The sequence below is a fragment of the Cherax quadricarinatus genome, chromosome 34 (genome assembly GCF_038502225.1).
Source record: "Cherax quadricarinatus isolate ZL_2023a chromosome 34, ASM3850222v1, whole genome shotgun sequence".
NCBI lineage: Eukaryota > Metazoa > Arthropoda > Malacostraca > Decapoda > Parastacidae > Cherax > Cherax quadricarinatus.
The window spans coordinates 2,010,861-2,034,162 of NC_091325.1; the positions used below are offsets into that span (position 1 = coordinate 2,010,861).

Here is a 23,302-nt window from a genome sequence, read left to right on the forward strand (position 1 = left end):
GATCACGGGGGAGCACTAAACCCATAGGGTTATACAGTGCCTGTGGGGGGCTGGGGATGGAAGGTATTCAGGCTCAATTCAGGGAACTGGAATACAGATCCAATTACCTAGATCAAGAGCCCCTCACCAGCATCTAAGGAATTTTCCTTGAGGGGACTTAGTCTACAGAATGGGGTACCAACATACATATTTGAAGGGAAATGCCAAATACACAAGGGTCATATAGTGTGCAGCAGCTGCTGCAATCAGCTTTGTTAAAAACTACATAGGAAAAGTGAGCAGAATTAGTTGAGAATACAGTGGACCCCCGCATAACGATCACCTCCGAATGCGACCAATTATGTAAGTGTATTTATGTAAGTGCGTTTGTACGTGTATGTTTGGGGGTCTGAAATGGACTAATCTACTTCACAATATTCCTTATGGGAACAAATTCGGTCAGTATTGGCACCTGAACATACTTCTGGAGTGAAAAAATATCGTTAACCGGGGGTCCACTGTATTAATATTGCAGGCTATGAGAGAAGGTTTATGTACCAAGGTGATAATACTCAAGCTCTCTCTCCAGCTTAACAAATTATATATTACTGATCCAATCAAAACAGGAACACAAAATATTTCATGTTTGGTAAAACTTTATTTTCCTTTTTTTGTACATTACAAATGTAAAGAAATCCAAGTATTAAATACCAGAGGATATTTTTATCATTTTTATTTTTTGATAAAATGGACCCCCATCAAATTTTCTTTAAATTAGTGCAAAAAAAAAAAATTAAAAAGAAACAGCTTAAATATGATAAGTGGCTTTGTACAATATTCTAAATAAATCTATGAATGCTGTAGTCAGTACAGGGCACTTCTGAGTATTAGCTATTCTTACAAGTGACCTCTAGTGATTACTGCTGCAAATTAAAGAAAATATTCACAAAAAATAATAGCTTAATCAGTTAGATATACAATAATTATAAGATATTACATTCTTTTGGTTCAGCACAAACTACCTCTCTCAAAAACCCTCCTCTGAATTTTTCCTGTTTTGTAACTAAAAACCGGATAAGGTATATCATTCAAAACCCAATATGGTATGTGCATTTGATCCTTGTAATGACAGTCCTAAGCCGAATTCCAAACATTTAGGAAAGAGTCTTTCTTGTAGGCTGCTTAGGAAGCTTGACAAGGAACACATGATTGGATGTGGGTGCCTGCGACCTGTTGAAGAGTGCCTGATGGATCGTAGGGATGTCTGGTGCTACTCGACCATCATGTTTAAACCCTCTTAGGCTTGGTAGGCTTCTGTTCATGTTGCTGCTTCCACTGAGGGCAAGTAAAAAAATAAAAAATTAATCAAATGCTAGCATACACAAATGCAGAAAATTACACTATAAGTGAGTTACTTGATAAAACAACTAATGTAAGCAAGAAGATAGATATACAACAAACATAGCTTTAAATTCATATCATACTGAATTTTAACACACTGGCTGTCTCCCACCTAGGCAGGTGACCCAAAAAAGAAACTTTCACCAGCATTCACAATATCACTGTCTTGCCAAAGGCACAGATACACATGAATATTTGATAACTTGAGAGGCAAGTTATATGAATTAGTAATAAAAGAAAATTAGTACACAAAAAACACTAAATTATTTAATGTCTTATAAATTACTGTGCAGCATATACGAAGTACTAAATGAAACATGCAGTACCCTCCTTGCACCATCATTGAAGTTTTCACTTGCCATTAATGCTGGTCAGAAAAAAAACAAATTGGGAGGCTGAAGAAATTTCTTTTTACCAATTCATTGACTAAAATTTACGAAAACAGCAAAAATTTACACTTACTCTCAGATATAGTACCCAGTGCGCCCTCTATCGTCCCATGAAAAAGAAAAAGAATATTAGGATGTAAATCCACTTTGTATTTTCCAGAATTACAGTACAGGTAGTCTTCTACGATAATTTATCAACATTATGAAAAGACTGACATTTTACTCAAACTTTTCAATAAAATAGCCTAGTTTTCAAATATTAATTATTCCCAATTAGAGTTTAAATTTGAAATTCTTTTCAGAATTATTAGAGCACTATATTAAGAATGAAACTATAGACAGTTAAATTAACTGTTGTTGAAATTAATCAACCAGGAGGAGGCGGTGAAGTTTCTGAGCAGCAAGAAAGATTAAAGCAGATTAAAAAAAAGAGAAGTTTCAGTAAACCCTTGATTTAACAGACTAATAAAGAGGAGTGTGGCGCCAGTGATGATGACCGAGGTGGAGAGAGATGAGTGTGTTTTGCTGTGAACGTAACAATAATGGAAAATTCTGTAACCAATGCACTTTGTTTTGCAATCACTTGACCTCGAGGATTTTGTCCCACATTTCTGAAGTCCGTTAAATTGAGGGTTTACTATACAATGCTGTTTTTTTTTTTTTTAACCACACTGGCCATGTCCCACCAAGATAGGATGACCCAAAGGAGGACACACATTTACCATCACACATTCAATATTTATGGTTTATATCTAATTCATATTTTCTTAATTGTGCACCACCTACAAGTACAGTATTTTGTGTTGTGATTAATCTTTCATATATGGTGAATGACATTTACAATATCACATTACACCCTCCAATTACTATCAACACTACAATGCCATTTATACACCAGTACATGGACTTAACAGTACTTTCCCCACACTTGACTTGGTGGAATCACTAATTTTTTAAAGTGCACATGTAGGCCAGAATATATTAACTGTTGCTGCCTCAACATATTTACACATCTTTTGCTTCCCTCTACTTTCATTATAAGAGTTAAAATGAAAGAAAACTAGAGAGAATATCATATACATAGTGCATGAGCTTGAGTGTTATATGTGAATTTCACGATAAATAAGCATGTTTGCAAAGGGTTCCTGCAACAATGTTTACAAATCTCTGTCCTTCCCCTGTGCAGGTGCACCTAGGCCATATCTGTACAGCTATTTTTCTACCGCACCATAATTCATCACGTAAACCTTCCAGGATCAGTCCCGTAATTCTATTGGTTTGAAGCCTAGGTCGATCCTCTAGTACTATCATGAGCTCAGCTCACTCGTAAGTTGTGAGCAGTAAATCTGAACCTAGATATGAGAGAATGGGGTCTGTGCAGTAAGTGTGCACTCTAAAAAAAAAAAAAAAAAAATCCTGCGGCAAGCAGCACATAATGGGGAAAAAAAACTGACCGTGGTTTCGGTGGAAATGAGCGACTTTGGGTGTATTTTCGTATGATTGTATTCTCAGTTTCTTGGTCTCATTTCGTAGAATGGAAGATATATTACAGAAATAGAGATGCTTTTGATTGGTTTCTGGACTGAAAGTAGCTTGAAACTGAGCTCAAAGTAGCGGAAATGTTAGATTTTTGCCAATATTCCAAAGTACACAAATGACATCACTCATCCAATATGCATCCAACTAGCCAGTCTAATAAGCATATAGGAATGCACTGACATTATTTATATAATTACAATAATGCGGTAGTCTGCATAACAGTAAATCTTCTATTTTTTGTGTGAATAAAAAATCAAAATGGAAAACAAGCATAATACAGGAGAGGTCCTAAGGATATGACTAATGAACAGAGGGAATGTTGTTTTAGTACCAGGAATGTCTACACTGTTTATTTTGGACCCTATTTTGAAACTGGCAGTTTTTCAATTTTGTGTGAAATTGACAAAATTACCCATTTCTTGTTACTTTTATTAGGTAGTTGAAATAGGTAAATGGGAAGTTTCCTGTGATTAATTGATAGAGTAGAAGGAATACTAGAAAAATAGCAATGATTCTGGTTGACTGGAAGAATGGAATTGGCCCAAAATAGGGCTCAGTGGGTGAAATTGCTGATGCGTAACTATCGCAGAGACTGCTAACCTTGCGATAGCATAATTCCATAGGTTCTCCATCAAATTCCATACTTTTGGTTTCATTATTTGGAAAAACATTCTCTCATTTCATAAGATTTTTTTTGTTTTTAATTCTCCAACCCTGAGAGCAAGTTTCAGATCAGGGGTTCCGACCCTGAAAGGGTTAATAGTACAGTGGACCCCCGCATAACGATTACCTCCGAATGTGACCAATTATGTAAGTGTATTTATGTAAGTGCGTTTGTACGTGTATGTTTGGGGGTCTGAAATGGACTAATCTACTTCACAATATTTCTTATGGGAACAAATTCGGTCAGTACTGGCACCTGAACATACTTCTGGAGTGAAAAAATATCGTTAACCGGGGGTCCACTGTACTTGTAATTTTGATAATATCTTGAGAAGAACCCTTGAAATAACCAATGTGTTGCATGAATTAAATGGATATATTTACAAAAGCACATTGCTAGTCCATTGCATGGGGCTTAGGTAGCGTATACAGAACATGTATATCAGAGTTGGAAACTTCAATTACTAAAACCAGCTGTGAATTCAGCCCAAAACATTTTATTGGACTCGGAGTTACTCAAACTCCTTATGGCCAGGGCCATCCAAATCCTTCAATTTAATAACAACATGGTGATATCCTGAATGTTTTTGATAATAAAAGGCATGTGAAATTATTTTGTTCACCTACATAATTTAATACGAGTCAAATCAGCTCTACTGTATTTCTTGCATTATACCGTCTTCGTGACTGAAGCCTTTGTATTCAAAATACAGGTATGCTCTTAACAAGAAGTTGCTTCATTTCATATTATACTTAGAAAAAAATGTCTTTTAGCTTTGCAGAACCAGTAAGAAAATACACCCATACAATCACTCAACATACAAGTTACAGTAGTTTAAGTATAGTTGATGGCAATTTGATGACCAGTTGGTACTTAAAAAATAATTCCCAAAAAGTGGGGTGGCAACCTCCCAAGAAAGACTGGGTTTTATATGCATATAATGGCAGGAAAGGCACTTCACAGCTATTACTGTATAAAGATTATTAACCATGACCGAGCTCAAAATTCAGTGCCATACTCACTAGGCCATGGTTGCATCATTATTCATACCTCAATGATAATTCAGTAATTTATCCAAATGAGGACAGCTAATTAATTTAATTTATAAAATATTAAGAGTAGACAAAGCAAGGTGGAAAAGGAGAGTAAAACACAAAAGGATGATGCAGGAAAGTGGATAGAAAAAAGATTGAGAAACATGACAAGATGGGAAAGGATGCAATGAAGTAGTAGTAGAAAAATATTAGTGATACTAACCTGGCAGCTTTCAAAACTGATTTTGTCTGTGTTCTAGGAGCAGGAGGTGGAGCAGGTGGGGTAGACGTGGTCTTCTTGCCAACTACCGTCACACACATTGGCTGTCCATCAAGTTGTCGATTGTTGAACACTTCAACTGACCTACAGAATAAAAGTGTGTGTGTGTGTGTACATAAGAAGAAGAAGAGGTAACCTTTTATATACTGCTATGAACAGTTTGTTTGCTAAGAGTGCACTGGTATCCAGAATTCCTGTGATGCTACTGGTTGTGCAGGCATGTAAAAGATGAGTCACTGAATATCTCCAGTCTTTTCATAACTCAGGTGGGAAATGGGTTAACTGATAAGCTTTTGACCCTTTTAACAAATCACTATTAAAATATCTCAAAGGAGCCTCTCCCAGAGGATTCATCAAAAAGTTTGCATTAAAGTATGTTAGGTTCCATATACAAGTTTAAAGAAAACTTTTATATTTGATTCTTTTGTAGGATTTCTCATAGTTAATGGGCAGACAAATGGAAGAGTAAACACAGTGTGCCACTGGTATAACATTTGAAGCAAAAACCTACTAGCTAGCAAGCAATTCAGTTTTCAGTCAGCAATTTTTTTGCATATAAAAATCTATTAAAGAGAGCAAGGAGCTAGTAACCCTATATAACCCTACATAAATTACTAAATTTAAAAAGAAACTTTCGTTTTTCTGTTTAGGTTACCCTGCCTTGTTGGGATACAGCTGGTTTGTTGAAAAAAAAAAAAATATATTAAACTATTATGAGTCATAAATTGTTTAAGAAATGGAGGTGTGGATTACATTTATCAACATTCTTAAGAAGGGTATCGACAGACATACCGTTGAAAAACTAGTCTGGAAAGTACATAACACAGGATAAATAAATGGAAAAACTTAAAATGGATGAAAAATTTTCTATCTCAAAGGTATGTAGAAAATAATACAGAGGAAAGTTTCACCTTAAAAAACTGAAGTTGACCACTGATTTTGCTTAAAAAAAAAAAAAAAACCACTTAAGGCAACATAAAACATAAGTTAATTTTAAGCCAGCCCGTAATGCTATGCATAGTATAAGTGGCTTTGGCATACTGCTCTTACCTGTATTTGTTGTACCTCTGTATGTGTGCTCAAATTTTTAAATAAAAAAAAATAAATAAAAAAAAAATAAATAAAACATTATATTCTGATCTGTGCCTTCACTGTGGTTACCTTGCTTATATGACCACCAGAGCTCTCAAAAATTCAGTATACAGTATATATGCACATTAAAATAATTAAGTACTGTAATGGAACTCATTCATGTATTCAGTGTGTTTTAAGTAAATAATTATTGCAAAACAGTTATTTTTATTTTATGAAAAAAAAAAAAAAAAAAAAAAAAAAAAGACAGCAGCAGTTTACCTATAAGCATCTTCCATATGCATGAAGACAGCCTCAGCAACTCCTTCCCTAACCATTCGAGCAGAGAGGATTGGTCCAATAGTTCCGAATAATTCTTCCATGTCTTCTACGCTTACACAGTGATGCAAATTGGTCACAAGAACCTATTTAAAATAAATGTGGTACATTACTTAATTTTACCCACACAATATTTTTAATTAATGATAATCAAAATAAAAAATATAGAAAATATTATTTCCTATGATATTTTGAGGTACATACTCCTCATTGCTGTCTGGTATACATTATCTTTGTTTGAAATACAACAGGGTAAATAAAATACAAATACATTCCTGTACTCCACTTATGCACCTCTACTTAGTGAGTTAAAGTGAACAGTACTACTACAGTACTATTATTCTGTAATGTACAAGTAAAGTTGTCTTACCAAGTGAAAATCATGTCTATATTCACTCATATTTTTTTTCCACAAATGTTTTCACTGAAACTTAACCATTATTTGTCTTAACATTTCTAAAATAAATTTATTTCAATAACATTCAGATCTTCCATCATATCTGGTGACAGATTCTCTTGTATTTTCCTCCACATTATCCATGTATCATTATAAACTTCTCTTCCATATACAGTAGGGCCCCACTTATACGGCAGGTTAGGTTCCAGGCTACCACCGTAAAGTGAAAATCGCCGTAAAATGGAACACCCTTTTTTTCCCTTATAAATGCATACAAATACTAGATAACAAGTTTACACTAACAAATATTAAGCTAGCAATAGAACTAGGCATGAAAAACAATAAAAAAGTACAATACACACATAGTGCACTCATTACTTACCTTAAAATATTTATAGTCTTAATCTAGGGTGAGACAAGTAGTATTTATTGTAAGAAATCAAGTGTGGTATGTATGGTAGTCATCCGGGTTATCATACCAGGCCACCCCACCCACACATACTATTCTATAATATTTAAGCATCCCAGAGCGATAAAATGCATATACAGTTCACTCATTACTTACCTTAAAATATTTGTAGTTTTAATGTACGGTCAGGGGTGAGTAAATGAGATAAAACGAATAAATGAGAGAGAGAGAGAATGAGTACATGAGGGAGGACTGGCACAGAATTATGTAAACAAACCAGGCGAACATAAGTTTTGTAGACAAACAAAGTGTACACGTCTGGTTTGTGTACAAGTTACACTGGGTACAAGTTGTCTTTACATTGATACAGTAGAATAAATAAAGAAGAACACTCCCATTCTCATGTAACACCATTTTTAGAAGAAATGACACTCTGAGTGAAGGCAATGGAAGTCACTCTGTCTGACTTTTTTCGGGTTATCCTAGGTTCTCTACACATATGCTGTTATGTATGATAATCTATGTAATTGTATTTGTGTATACCTGAATAAACTTACATACATACAAAAGGAATAATTTTCTATAGTTACCCCCAGTAACACATTTTTCTCCTATGTTAGATTAAAGAAAATGTTATTCTTGGTGTCACTTGTACAAGTTATCTGGCTACCACATCTCATATTTATGTTTAGTTATTTTATTGTGGGGTGTATTTATCATCTTTATATGTCATGTATCGTGTTTATTATATAATTTTGAAAAAATATCATGGATGAATAAATGAAAATGTGTATATTAACGTAATATACGACATTTAATGAGACTCGGTGATTATTATTATTATCATTTCTAATATGGCGTCGTTTGTGCAAGTCGTCTGGCTACCACATATCATATTTATGTTTAGTTATTCTATTAGGGGTGTATTTATCATCTTTATATGTTATGCATCGTGTTTATTATATAATTTTGAAAAAACATCATAAATGGATTAATGAAAATGTGTATATTAACGTAATATACGACATTTAACCCTTAAACGGTCCAAACGTATATATACGTTCACTCGTGTAGCGCCCCAAATTTTTTGAGGAAAAAAAAAATTTTTTTCTTTTAAAAGGAAAACAGAGCATATGGTACCCAGGCATCCCCAATTATTTTAATATGGAACACAATGAGTGCACACACCCATTCTCTCATGTTTAGGTGACTCAGGCTTATTGTGGCAATGTTGAATGAATGACAAAGAAAACGTATATATACTGGATAGTGGTGATGAATACTTGCCACCGCGGATGCACAGGTGTCAAGTGATGATGAGGAGGAAGAAAGGCCAGCCAAAAAACCGAAGAAATTGGTCACATCCTCATTCCAGTGTTCTGTATGCAAAGTAAATCTGGATAAAGAGTGATAGAAATTGCTTCAGCGACTACCATACCATCAATTAGCAATATAGAATAATTGGTCATCCAAATGAATCTCAGGAATATAGGGATTGAAAGTTGCATCCCTTTGCAATTTGTCATTGTTGAGATTTGCTTCCTTTTTATATTTTTGTAACAATTAAAAAATGTTTTGATTCAAGTTCCATTTATGTTTTTTATATTGTCTGTTTGTATATTAAATTTAAAAAATTGTTTTGGCGTGTTTTATTAACAATTGCAAGTTTTGCAACATAAATTTTTTTAATCACTTTGTCGGGCGCAGACGGATATTTTCGGTCTCCGGAGATTAGCAATTGCTCGAAAACTAACCATCAGAAATCAATTTATATGGGATCATTGAACTTGTATTGAGTTACTCTATCCACCATAGGGAGTTCAGTTCGAATTTCAAATTTTTGGACCCCTTGCGCGATGAAGGGTTAAGGGTTAAATGAGACTCGGTGATTATTATCATTACTAATATGACGTCTTCAGATATAAGACACTCTTACTGATTTTAATGTGTACCTGCATGCCAGCACAGTATGTAAGTTTATTTAGGTACAGCTATACATAAGTATAATTATCAGAGTATATATAAAATATAAAATAACTTTTAAAAAACACTTGAAATTTTGGAGTTCCCATACATAATGGAGAGACTTAGTGCTTACGGATTTCACAGAGAATGTAAACAAACTGGGTGGGGTGTGGTGACCAAATTAGAAAGTCAGGTGGGGGAAGCCGTATTGAGAGTTTTGGTCATAATTTGAAATGACCGTATTAGCGGAATGCCGTAAAGCGAAACTCCATAAAGCGGGGCCCTACTGTACTTCATTTCATATTGGCCTGATGCTTGTGTAATTTTTTTTTCTTATCTACTTCTCCTGTGTAAAGTTCACTGATGAATCACAATACTCAGTAACAAACTCTTATACCTTTCCTCCTTGTGATGCAGGAAGATGTTGTGGCTGGTCTAAACGAGCCATCAAACCAGATGATATAGGAGCTATCTTCTTGGGGCGGCTAAGGGATTCCACCTCTTCATCTTCATACAAAGGTCTGAAATAAAATGTGTTCCCAATGATTGTTTTTCAATTTCTTTTAATGCACCGATTGTCTCCCAGCAAGGTTGGTCAAGACCTACAGTATTGTGGGCAATATGACCTACTTCCACTGGGAAATCCAGCCTACCAGTGACAATGCCTTCATCTGCTACCCGTCCCCTTATTAACTTGACGGCAGTACATAAGCGCCAGCCTTCTTGCCCGTGCTCCACATTCTTCATGACTACGGTGCTCTTCACACCAACTGCAAGGCTGAGGGACTGATTACCTCATCTTTTGTATATAGTTCTACTGTCTTCAAATTATGTCCTAGAATTTGTATTGATTAAGCCAAAGTACTGTAGGTACTGCCCACAATACTGTGGGCAATACCTATGGTACTGTGGGCAATACCTACGGTACTGTGGGCAATACCTACGGTACTGTGGGCAATACCTACGGTACTGTGGGCAATACCTACGGTACTGTGGGCAATACCTACAGTATTGTGGGCAATACCCACAGTACTGTGGGCAATACCTACATTACTGTGGGCAATACCTACAGTACTTTGGGCAATACCTACAGTACTGTGGGCAATACCTACAGAACTGTGGGCAATACCTACAGAACTGTGGGCAATACCTACAGTATTGTGGGCAATACCTACAGTATTGTGGGCAATACCTACAGTATTGTGGGCAATACCTACAGTATTGTGGGCAATACCTACAGTACTGTGGGCAATACCTACAGTACTGTGGGCAATACCTACAGTACTGTGGGCAATACCTACAGTACTGTGGGCAATACCTACAGTACTGTGGGCAATACCTACAGTATTGTGGGCAATACCTACAGTATTGTGGGCAATACCTACAGTATTGTGGGCAATACCTACAGTACAGTATTGTGGGCAATACCTACAGTATACTGTGGGCAATACCTACAGTATACCTACAGTATTGTGGGCAATACCTACAGTATTGTGGGCAATACCTGTATTGTGGGCACTACCTACAGGATTGTGAGCAATACCTACAGTATTGTGGGCAATACCTACAGTATTGTGGGCAATACCTACAGTATTGTGGGCAATACCTACAGTATTGTGGGCAATACCTACAGTATTGTGGGCAATACCTACAGTATTGTGGGCAATACCTACAGTATTGTGGGCAATACCTACAGTATTGTGGGCAATACCTACAGTATTGTGGGCAATACCTACAGTATTGTGGGCAATACCTACAGTATTGTGGGCAATACCTACAGTATTGTGGGCAATACCTACAGTATTGTGGGCAATACCCAGTATTGTGGGCAATACCCACAGTATTGTGGGCAATACCCACAGTACTATGGGCAATACCCACAGTATTGTGAGCAATACCCACAGTATTGTGGGCAATACCTACAGTATTGTGGATAATACCCACAGTATAGTGTGCAATACCTACAGCATTGTGAGCAATACCTATGGTATTGTATTCAAGACCTATGGTATTATTGGTCAAGACCTATGGTACTGTGTTCAAGACCTCAGTATTGTGGCCAAGACTACAGTATTGTGGTCAAGACCTATAGTTACTACAGATTACCACACTAACATTCAACCCCCTTACCTCTTTTTGGCTGGAAGCCTGACTGCTAATCTTTCAGGAATTTCTGAATGAAGTCTTCCCCCAGGTGTTCTAGTTGGCAGTCTCATTGGTAATCTGGGTTGGGAGTCCCATTCATCACTATATTGTGGACTTGGTTCCTGTTACAAATAAGATACCAAAAAAAAAAAAAAATTATTTATCACATTGTAGATAGGGGTGTTGACCCCCAGAACCCTCTCCAGGTATAATACAGAGCATATTTTCCAATGCTTAATAAACATGAATCTGTGTGCATCTAACAAAAAAAAAAAAAAAAAAAAAAAAAATCTAATTTTCATTCTGTAATGTCATTAACTATTAGTGATGATAATTCAATGGCTATGTCCCACCAAGGTAGGGTGGTTTACTTTCCCTTCCAGAAAAAGGAAACACATCATCTTCATCATTTAAATCAACTGCTGTCTTGCCAGAAATGTGCTGATACCACACTCAGAATACCATCTGACTGCAACATCCTCACCCCTTTCTTCAGAGTGCCTGCACTATGGAGGAGGGGGTGAGGATGTTACAGACTGCCAGATTCAACTCTGGCTAACTGGTTTCCCTAAATCTCTTCTTAAACGTTACCACCTCACACTCCAACAGTACCTATGTCCATTAGCCCTTTCACTATCCAGACCCCTGAAATTAACAATGCTCCCAGTGTCACTTTAATGATCGATAAAGCAAAAGAAACTGCCATTCAACTATTACAACTCCATAAAGTGAACAGAAGTTGGTAATTTGGCCAATTTTACACAAAATTAAAATAAGCATGAAAAATAAAGTGTAGACATTCTTGGTGCAAAAATATTCTCTGTTCATTAATCACATCCTCAGGCCTCTCCTATATTACGTATATTACACTGGCCTTCCACTCTGAATTCATAATCACACAAAAATAGATTTATTCCATTTCCTAGATACTAAAATATAACCAAGAATAATTAAGTCATAGTTTACTGCATTCCAATAATTGAATGAAGCCTAATAAAAACCCACAAAACAGACTGAGGGGATGAAAGGGGGCCTTACCTGTCCTTGGGAAAATCGACCAAAATTTTAATATTTCCACTACTTTGAGCCCAATTCAAATAATTTTTATGATTTGTAAAATCCTCACCTATCCTTCTGAATGTAGGCATTGTATTTCCTACAATCAGAACTCGTCTGGCTGGCCGAATTCTTATTAAATGCCTTCATAAGTATAATAATTGCTCATTCCAATAGCACGTTAAATTCCCTCAAAATTACGTTGGATCTAACACTCTCACAGGCCTGCTGGATAGTTGGATCTTAATTTTGTTTCAATATGCTTGTTATCTCCCACAAACGTTGGGTGACCCGAAAAAGAAACACTTCCACCATCATTCACACTATCATTATGAGCAGATATGACAGTTCAGATATCCCTCCAATGAGCAAATATTTCAAACTTCCACTATAATAATTACCCTGTAATTATTGGCAGTGGTGATTTTCAGCCGAGTTGGTCGTATCTCCTCCAGTTCTGGTGACCTCCTCAGTCGATAAATTGGGGACCTTGAATGCGATAGAAAATCTGATCGCATTCCACTTAAACCGTAATTTTGTGCAACCGTGTTAAGGCCCAGTGACCTATAGGATGGGCTTCGTGCAGTCAACTTAATCCGTGCAGGCCTCATCTCCTGTTGCCTGTAACTGTACAATACACAGATTAGAGAGAGATCATGGAAAAACATCATATGAGCATTTCTTGCAATAATATCCCAAGGAGACAATTTTCTATTTTATCTTAAAAGTGAGCTCAAAATAAAATAAAAACTGAAAAATCATCAAAATAACATGCATTAATAATACTGGGAGATCTTGGCCAATGAAAAAATACAATGCAGTATGCGGGCTTCCTCTCTAAATAAATATTACTTGCTTTTAATTTTCACAAACAGACTGGAGCTGAACAGTGAAAATTGATAAATCAATGCTCAAACAAAACCTTCAGAGGTGAAAGCCCGAAGGTGGGTTAGTCTATTTCTAGTAGAAACACTGAAGAATACGATAAAAAACAATTATTACTTTTTTTAACCCTTAAACAGTCCAAACAAATCGACGTTCAAATTCGTAGTGCTACAAAAGCAGATCTACTTTTTTTTTTTACATATTTTCAAATATAACAAAAAAAAAAAAAAATGTAGATAAAAGTTTTTTTACACGTTTTCAAATGTAAAACAAAAAAGAAGATCTACATTTTTTTACATACTTTCAGATGTTGAAAAAACGTATATATACGTTTAGACCACTTAAGGGTTAAACAAACCAGCAGTCTCCCACTAAGATAGTGTTAGGAAAGGAAAAAAAAAAAAAAAATACATATTCACCATCGTTCATTCAACTGCTGTCTTGTTAGAAATGTGCTGATATCATAGTTCAGTGATTATGTGTGAGTGAGGTGAAAGTGTTGAATGATGATGATGAAAGTATTTTCTTTTTGGGGATTTTCTTTCTTTTTGGGTCACCCTGCCTCAGTGGCAGACGGCCTACTTGTTAATAATAATAATAATAATAATAATAATAATAATAATAATAATAATACGTAATAATAATCATTGTTCAGGTGACCCTCAGCACTGCAACATCCTCACCCCCCTTTTAACGTATTCCTCATCTCCAGGATTCAAGTCTGGCATCAAGTCCATGAATCATTTCATAAATAAAACTTTACTCGACTCACGAAATTGTAATGACACGATTGCAAACAAACCATACCCCGGCCGGGATTGAACCCGCGGTCAGAGAGTCTCAAAACTCCAGCCCGTCGCGTTAGCCACTAGACCAGCTAGCCACAATAAGATTCGTCCAACTAGGTATATTTCTACACCATAGGAAGGTTAGAACAGGCACCACTGTAACCACAAATGCAAGTTTTTACAGACGAATCTCCACCTAGCTTGGCCGTGACGAACTCTAGCTCAAGTCCCTTCAATGCCGTCAACATGACTCACGAAATCGTAATGACACGATTGCAAACAAACCATACCCTGGCCGGGATTGAACCCGTGGTCAGAGAGTCTCAAAACTCCAGCCCGTCGCGTTAGCCACTAGACCAGCTAGCCACAATAAGATTCGTCCAACTAGGTATATTTCTACACCAGTCATGTTGACGGCAGTGAAGGGACTTGAGCTAGAGTTCGTCACGGCCACGCTAGCTGGAGATTCGTCTGTAAAAACTTGCATTTGTGGTCACAGTGGTGCCTGTGCTAACCTTCCTATGGTGTAGAAATATACCTAGTTGGACGAATCTTATTGTGGCTAGCTGGTCTAGTGGCTAACGCGACGGGCTGGAGTTTTGAGACTCTCTGACCGTGGGTTCAATCCCGGCCGGGGTATGGTTTAATACTTTACTCATTATATTTATCATTATTAAAATCATGGGGGAAATGCTAAAACCATAGGGATCATACTGGATGAGGAAGAGGAGGTGACCTTCAGTTTCTTGGATCTCGAGCCCTTCACCAGCATCAAGGTAACTCCCACCCCCTCCTTGAAGGGGAGGTTGTAACCAGGAAACTCCATGTATACAACATTGACACATTTATACAACAATTCTGAGTTTTCTTTTAACATGTTGGCCATCTCCCACCGAGGCAAAGGTGACCCAAAAAAGAAGCACCATCATCATTCACACTATCACTGTCAAATTTATATTTCTTAACTAGAATCCAGTGCTACATGTCTTGGATATTATTCTAATTAATTTTTGCTTTTAATATCCCATCACTACACTAGTAAACATGTTTTAGCTTTCATCTGACATGTTTAAATAATATTTAGCTTTTCCCAAATTATATACAAGACTATCAAAATTTAAAAAAAACTTCAGTCCTGAATTTGACCTTAGCACAATTTTTCTTTTGTGTTGCTACTATTATAATTTGGCCATCACGTAACGACAAAAAATAAAAGAACACATTTAACATATGTAAACCCATTATATCTATTATTCTAGGGTATAGCAATCAGTGGCATATGCTGGTTATTGTCACAGGGTGTGTACTGTGCTACAGTGCTGAACCTACTACCCTGGCATAAATATTACTCAAAACAACTGACACAATATTTCATAACAAGGGACAGAAAAATTAGTTTACCATTATGATTCATGATTATATTACCGAGTAAGCTTAATATTTATGATGAATTTATTAATTAATGCACAAAACAGTGCTGCAGCAACATAAGAGAAAAATCCTTTGTTTCTATATAGCCTATTATATGGTTACAGAGTACAAATAGGCCTATATAGGGAAAATCATTGATTTTGATGATGTGATAGATGATTTTGCAGGATTGAAGGGAAGGAAATGCAAGATCAGATTCACTGAGATGTTACCTGTACTCAAGGTCAAATCGGAACTAGTGTTTCTCTGATATTGCAATGTTTTTCTTTATTTTTAATTTTTTTTTTTTGCACTGTTGAAGATGAATAAATGTAGGATCTGTTGGCTGTACTCAAAGTGGTATTTGAGTTTATGTTTCCTCAATATTACTATGATTATTTATTTTATCATTAATGAAGTTGAAAAGTATTCTGTTCAGTTTATGGCCCTTAAATGTTCTCATTGCTAAACATTAGTCATTGATCATGCAGTAGTGATATGACTGGTGTTTACTCCCCCCCCCCATCGCCCGGCCCTTGGATTTCATGGGGGTGACACCAAAGATGCCACCCCGGGTGACACCAAATATTTCGCCCTGTTTGACACCAACCCTAGCGACACCACTGAACAAGAGTCTTCAATAAAAGGTAAGTTATGTTAAATGCTCATTTATCCATTTCATCAGTCCTTTATATTTATTTCTCATTGTTTTCTGTGTGTAAAACTATAGTTATTCTCTATAAAAAAAAAAATTTTCAACAAGTCAGCTGTCTCCCACCTAGGCAGGGAGTATATCATGACCCAAAAAGAAAGAAAATCCCCAAAACGAAAATTCTTTCATCATTCAATGCTTTCACCTCACTCATACATAATCACTGTTTGTGCAGAGGTGCCCAGATACAACAATTTAGAAGCATATATAAAGATACAATATAAAAAGTGACCTGAAATAATATAACAAACTCCATATAGAATATAATATCAGGGGCCCAACTATATATATACCATCCTATTACACATCCCTCCAAACTGCCAATATCCCAAATCCCTTTTGGGTGTCTGGAATGGATTAATTGGATTTACATTATTTCTTATGGGAAATATTGCTTCAGTTTTCGTCAGACTTTCTGGAACGAATTAAAGACGAAAACGGAGTTTTCACTTTATTGTAAAATACCAACTGTACAATATACTAAATTATATTAAACAAAAATGAGGAATTGCACATGAAGGCATATTGAAAATCTATTTCTATTTTCTATTATCACACTGGCCGATTCCCACCAAGGCAGGGTGGCCCGAAAAAGAAAAACTTTCACCATCATTCACTCCATCACTGTCTTGCCAGAAGGGTGCTTTACACTACAGTTTTTAAACTGCAACATTAACACCCCTCCTTCAGAGTGCAGGCACTGTACTTCCCATCTCCAGGACTCAAGTCCGGCCTGCCAGTTTCCCCGAACCCCTTCATAAATGTTACTTTGCTTACACTCCAACAGCACGTCAAGTATTAAAAACCATTTGTCTCCATTCACTCCTATCAAACACGCTCACGCATGCCCGCTGGAAGTCCAAGCCCCTCGCACACTAAACCTCCTTTACCCCCTCCCTCCAACCTTTCCTAGGCCGACCCCTACCCCGCCTTCCTTCCACTACAGACTGATACACTCTTGAAGTCACTCTGTTTCTCTCCATTCTCTCTACATGTCCAAACCACCTCAACAACCCTTCCTCAGCCCTCTGGACAACAGTTTTGGTAATCCCGCACCTCCTCCTAACTTCCAAACTACGAATTCTCTGCATTATATTCACACCACACATTGCCCTCTGACGTGACATCTCCACTGCCTCCAGCCTTCTCCTCGCTGCAACATTCATCACCCATGCTTCACACCCATATAAGAGCATTGGTAAAACTATACTCTTGTACATTCCCCTCTTTGCCTCCAAGGACAAAGTTCTTTGTCTCCACAGACTCCTAAGTGCACCACTCACCCTTTTCCCCTCATCAATTCTATGATTCACCTCATCTTTCATAGACCCATCCACTGACACGTCCACTCCCAAATATCTGAATACATTCACCTCCTCCATACTCTCTCCCTCCAATCTGATATCCAATCTTTCATCACCTAATCTTTTTGTTATCCTCATAACCTTACTCTTTCCTGTATTCACTTTTAATTTTCTTCTTTTGCACACCCTACCAAATTCATCCACCAATCTCTGCAACTTCTCTTCAGAATCTCCCAAGAGCACAGTGTCATCAGCAAAGAGCAACTGTGACAACTCCCACTTTATGTGTGATTCTTTATCTTTTAACCCCATGCCTCTTGCCAAGACCCTCGCATTTACTTCTCTTACAACCCCATCTATAAATATATTAAACAACCACGGTGACATCACACATCCTTGTCTAAGGCCTACTTTTACTGGGAAATAATTTCCCTCTTTCCTACATACTTTAACTAGAGCCTCACTATCCTCGTAAAAACTCTTCACTGCTTTCAGTAACCTACCTCCTACACCATACACCTGCAACATCTGCCACATTGCCCCCCTATCCACCCTGTCATATGCCTTTTCCAAATCCATAAATGCCACAAAGACCTCTTTAGCCTTATCTAAATACTGTTCACTTAATACAGTAAATATACAAATAAAGTACTCAAGCCATACCTGTTTAACTCTGGAATATATGAGTTATATAACTCGGCTTTCTCATTCTTGATTGTGACAACATGAGGATTATTTGGTAATGGATGATATCGGCTACTATCACTAGCTGGTTTTGCAACAGATCGTGTTCTACCATTGTTAGGCAACTTTCTTGTCAGGACATCAGATCTTCCTCGAGCTGCAATATTTTTTCCTCCAGCCGTATCTCTACCAGCCACTGTCCGCAACAAGAAAGATCCTTGCATACGTGTCTTGCCTTTTAAATCTGTCAAAAAAATGAAAATAATTTTTTCCATCAAATCCTAATAAAAATTGAGAGCAAAACTAAAGCTACTGATCCACAGGGTGATACACAAGTTACCTCGTGCTATTACTGTTTCATGTCATATATCAGGTTAATATACTGGCAGTACAACTAACCTGATGCATGGTTTTCATTCCGTATGCTTTTTTCAACTACAGTTGTATTCTTCCAAGCAACTGGGTTCTGTAAAATAAAAAATATTGTACTATCATTTCAGAAAGATCAAGATGACAAAAAACAAATCTTTCCTTTTTTTACTCTAACACTAATGGATTAATATAATTAATATTCTACACTAATATATCTCCATGCATCTGCTTCACGTGTGTACCTTTATGATGTCAACAAAGAAAACCCCTTAACGCACCCCACAAAAGGCTAAAAAGTTAAGAAAAAGCCATGGTTCTCACAGAGATGATACAAAAATTCCCTGACCTACATAATTTAACCAAAAGGCTCAAGTTTGAAAAAAAAAAAATTCAGCATGTCAGCAGTCTCCCACAGAGGCAGGGTGACCCAAAAAAGAAAAACCATTTCACCATCATTCACACATAATCAATGTCTTTGCAGAGGCACCCAGATATGACAATTTAGATGATACTCCAAACAGCCAATATCCCCAGTCCCTCCCTTAAAGTGCAGGCATTGTACTTCCCACCTCCGGGACTCAAGTCTGGCTAACCAATTTCCCTGAATCCCTTCACAAAATATTACCCTGCTCACATTCCAATAGCTCATCAGGTCCCAAAAACCATTAGTCTCCTTTCACTCCTATCTAACATGCTCACACATACCTGCTGCACACTCAAGCCTCTTGCACACCAACCCTCTTTTACCCCATCCTTTCCTAGGATGATCCTTACCCCTCCACTACAGATTTATACACTTCCAAGTCATCCTATTTTGCTCCATCTTCTCTAAATGACCAAACCACCTCAACCACACCTCTTCAGCCCTCTGGATAATACTTTTAATAACCCCACACCTCCTAATCTCCAAGCTACAAATTCTCTGCATAATGTTTACACCACACATTGCCCTCAGACACTACATCTCCAGTGCCTCCAGCCTTCTCCTTGCCGCAACATTCACAACCCATGCTTTACACTCTTTTAAGTGTTGGTATCACTATACTCTCATACTTTCCTCTTTTTGTCTCCATGGATAATGTTCTTTGTCATCACAGATGCCTCAATGCACCATCCACCTTCCCCCCCATTATCAAATCTATGGCTCACCTTGTCGTTCATAGACCCAGTATTTTTTTATTATTTTATTTATTATCACACTGGCCGATTCCCACCAAGGCAGGGTGGCCCGAAAAAGAAAAACTTTCACCATCATTCACTCCATCACTGTCTTGCCAGAAGGGTGCTTTACACTACAGTTTTTAAACTGCAACATTAACACCCCTCCTTCAGAGTGCAGGCACTGTACTTCCCATCTCCAGGACTCAAGTCCGGCCTGCCGGTTTCCCTGAACCCCTTCATAAATGTTACTTTGCTCACACTCCAACAGCACGTCAAGTATTAAAAACCAGTTGTCTCCATTCACTCCTATCAAACACGCTCATGCATACCTGCTGGAAGTCCAAGCCCCTCGCACACAAAACCTCCTTTACCCCCTCTCTCCAACCTTTCCTAGGCCGACCCCTACCCCGCCTTCCTTCCACTACAGACTGATACACTCTTGAAGTCATTCTGTTTCGCTCCATTCTCTCTACATGTCCGAACCACCTCAACAACCCTTCCTCAGCCCTCTGGACAACAGTTTTGGTAATCCCGCACCTCCTCCTAACTTCCAAACTACGAATTCTCTGCATTATATTCACACCACACATTGCCCTCAGACGTGACATCTCCACTGCCTCCAGCCTTCTCCTCGCTGCAACATTCATCACCCATGCTTCACACCCATATAAGAGCGTTGGTAAAACTATACTCTCATACATTCCCCTCTTTGCCTCCAAGGACAAAGTTCTTTGTCTCCACAGACTCCTAAGTGCACCACTCACTCTTTTTCCCTCATCAATTCTATGATTCACCTCATCTTTCATAGACCCATCCGCTGACACGTCCACTCCCAAATATCTGAATACATTCACCTCCTCCATACTCTCTCCCTCCAATCTGATATTCAATCTTTCATCACCTAATCTTTTTGTTATCCTCATAACCTTACTCTTTCCTGTATTCACCTTTAATTTTCTTCTTTTGCACACCCTACCAAATTCATCCACCAATCTCTGCAACTTCTCTTCAGAATCTCCCAAGAGCACAGTGTCATCAGCAAAGAGCAGCTGTGACAACTCCCACTTTGTGTGTGATTCTTTATCTTTTAACTCCACGCCTCTTGTCAAGACCCTCGCATTTACTTCTCTTACAACCCCATCTATAAATATATTAAACAACCACGGTGACATCACACATCCTTGTCTAAGGCCTACTTTTACTGGGAAATAATTTCCCTCTTTCCTACATACTCTAACTTGAGCCTCACTATCCTCGTAAAAACTCTTCACTGCTTTCAGTAACCTACCTCCTACACCATACACTTGCAACATCTGCCACATTGCCCCCCTATCCACCCTGTCATACGCCTTTTCCAAATCCATAAATGCCACAAAGACCTCTTTAGCCTTATCTAAATACTGTTCACTTATATGTTTCACTGTAAACACCTGATCCACACACCCCCTACCTTTCCTAAAGCCTCCTTGTTCATCTGCTATCCTATTCTCCGTCTTACTCTTAATTCTTTCAATAATAACTCTACCATACACTTTACCAGGTATACTCAGCAGACTTATCCCCCTATAATTTTTGCACTCTCTTTTATCCCCTTTGCCTTTATACAAAGGAACTATGCATGCTCTCTGCCAATCCCTAGGTACCTTACCCTCTTCCATACAGTATTATTATTATTAATTTTAGTACCATATAGAGTATATTTTTCTAGACATTTAATATCTAGCAATGACAATGGTGTATCTATCATGAAACGTGCACAGGCAATGTACATAACAAACCAAAACATTTTTGTAGTCAAAATGGTACATATGTACAGTACAGTACTAGTTTACTGAATATACAGATACTGTATATATTATTTTTTTGTTTAACACTAACTGAAACAATTGAAACAGCATACTTTATTTATTCTGTTGGTCACTGTGCCGGAGACTTTCCTGATCTTATTGATCTTTTCACGTGCATCTCCCTGCTTAGCAATTTCTGCAAGACGATCACGGGCATCTGGGAATCGCTCCCTTTTCTTCTGAATAATTCTGTTCCGTGCATCACCAACCACCTGAAATTGTGTTTGCCTAAAATTACACATGCATCTACTATTACAATCTGCATATATAAATTCAGTTAATAATTATTTTTGATGCCAATTCAACATATAAAAAATTATAAACCTTAATTATGCACCTGAGGCTCAACTTCCATATCTGAATGGACTGGCTGATATTGGCGTGCTTTAACAAAAGGACGGCCTCTTCCAATGGCACCACTCAAGTCATTTCTGAAATAAAAAATGTAAATGAAATTTAGCAGTTTGTAAAATATCTTATTCTAAAACTAACAATAAAATTCTGATCTCTCATTTTTGTGGCCCACTTTACTACACATCCAATAATCCCACACCATCACTTGACCATTCTTGAAAACCTGGCCAGGGACAAATCTATCATTGTCACCACCACCAATAAATTATAATATTAAAAAAAAAAAGAAGAGCTAAACCTACAAAGGCCACACAGCAACCACCACCAATGAGAGAGATGGTTTATTTAGGCACAGGTACACAATACAATTATCACACTGTAAATTACCTAGGATAAACCAAAAAAAATTCAGACACGGACTTATTTCGATTAGGGTCCTTGTTATTTCCACTGGGGTACGATCTAGGGAAAGAATAATTCCTCGGAACAAGAGCCAGTCACCAGCATCAAGGTACCTCCTTAGAGCGTCATACTTCTCTAAAATGTCTCATTTTATTACAGTATGTGAGTATTGAGACAGCAGTGCACTTATAATAGTGAAGTGGTCCACTGATGGCTGACCCAGACACTTGCTCTCCACCAAGTGATTCACACTTCCCTAATATAACATACAATTTTATCATTGTGAGTGTCCATTATCCTAGCACACGAAACCATCTTAGTCACATTGCTAACACAATCAGCTCTTAGATCATTATTAATCCCCAGCGGCTTACAGACATGATAAACACGCTCGGGGGGAGTCCGTTATAAACCATCCATAAATCAATAGATAATCCTTATTAAACCTCCTAAACACCTTAGCTAGAAGGTCAACTCATTACACAATTTTCTAACCTCCCACAGGACTCGTACCTATTTGCTGGTAACAGTCCCGAGCGAATTTTGCGCTGTTTGATAATGTCATCCAAGCTTGAGTCGGCCATGTTTGTTTGTGACCGCAGGAACTGGAGTCAACTGAGACTTCCTCAACTCCACCAACTCACCTTCAAACAACAAAAAAAGACGAATCCATACATTCTCTAATTGCTCGTATTTTTTGAATTTACTGAGTGTG

The 23,302-nt window shown here is 37.5% G+C and overlaps 1 protein-coding gene across 2 annotated transcripts; it reads right to left on the minus strand.

Annotated features, from left to right (window-relative positions):
• Positions 1–634: 634 nt before the first annotated feature.
• On the minus strand, positions 635–23,214 carry LOC128693685 (uncharacterized). 2 transcript variants are annotated; one of them, XM_053783476.2, is made up of 12 exons: positions 23,101–23,214; positions 22,169–22,262; positions 21,885–22,043; positions 18,851–18,917; positions 18,431–18,695; positions 13,070–13,295; positions 11,598–11,734; positions 9,865–9,988; positions 6,640–6,782; positions 5,230–5,370; positions 1,843–1,869; positions 1,175–1,314 (listed from the first exon to the last, which is right to left on the minus strand). In XM_053783476.2, the coding sequence occupies exons 1-11, from the start codon at positions 23,169–23,171 to the stop codon at positions 1,845–1,847; spliced, it is 1,452 nt and encodes a 483-aa protein (XP_053639451.1). In that variant the 5' UTR covers positions 23,172–23,214; the 3' UTR covers positions 1,175–1,314; positions 1,843–1,844. The 2 variants fall into 2 exon arrangements, with proteins under 2 accessions (XP_053639450.1, XP_053639451.1); XM_053783475.2 differs by lacking the exon at positions 1,843–1,869 and having other exon boundaries at positions 635–1,314.
• Positions 23,215–23,302: the final 88 nt, after the last annotated feature.

What these genes read in the sequence shown, in the direction of transcription:
- LOC128693685 (XM_053783475.2), bottom strand. Translation starts at nt 23,171, where the DNA reads ATGGCCGACTCAAGCTTGGATGACATTATCAAACAGCGCAAAATTCGC. An exon ending in TGACCAACAGAATAAATAAA is followed by an intron (nt 18,918 to 21,884) that starts GTATGCTGTTTC and finishes TTTATTTTACAG; the next exon opens with AACCCAGTTGCTTGGAAGAA. An exon ending in GAATGAAAACCATGCATCAG is followed by an intron (nt 18,696 to 18,850) that starts GTTAGTTGTACT and finishes TTTTTTTGACAG; the next exon opens with ATTTAAAAGGCAAGACACGT.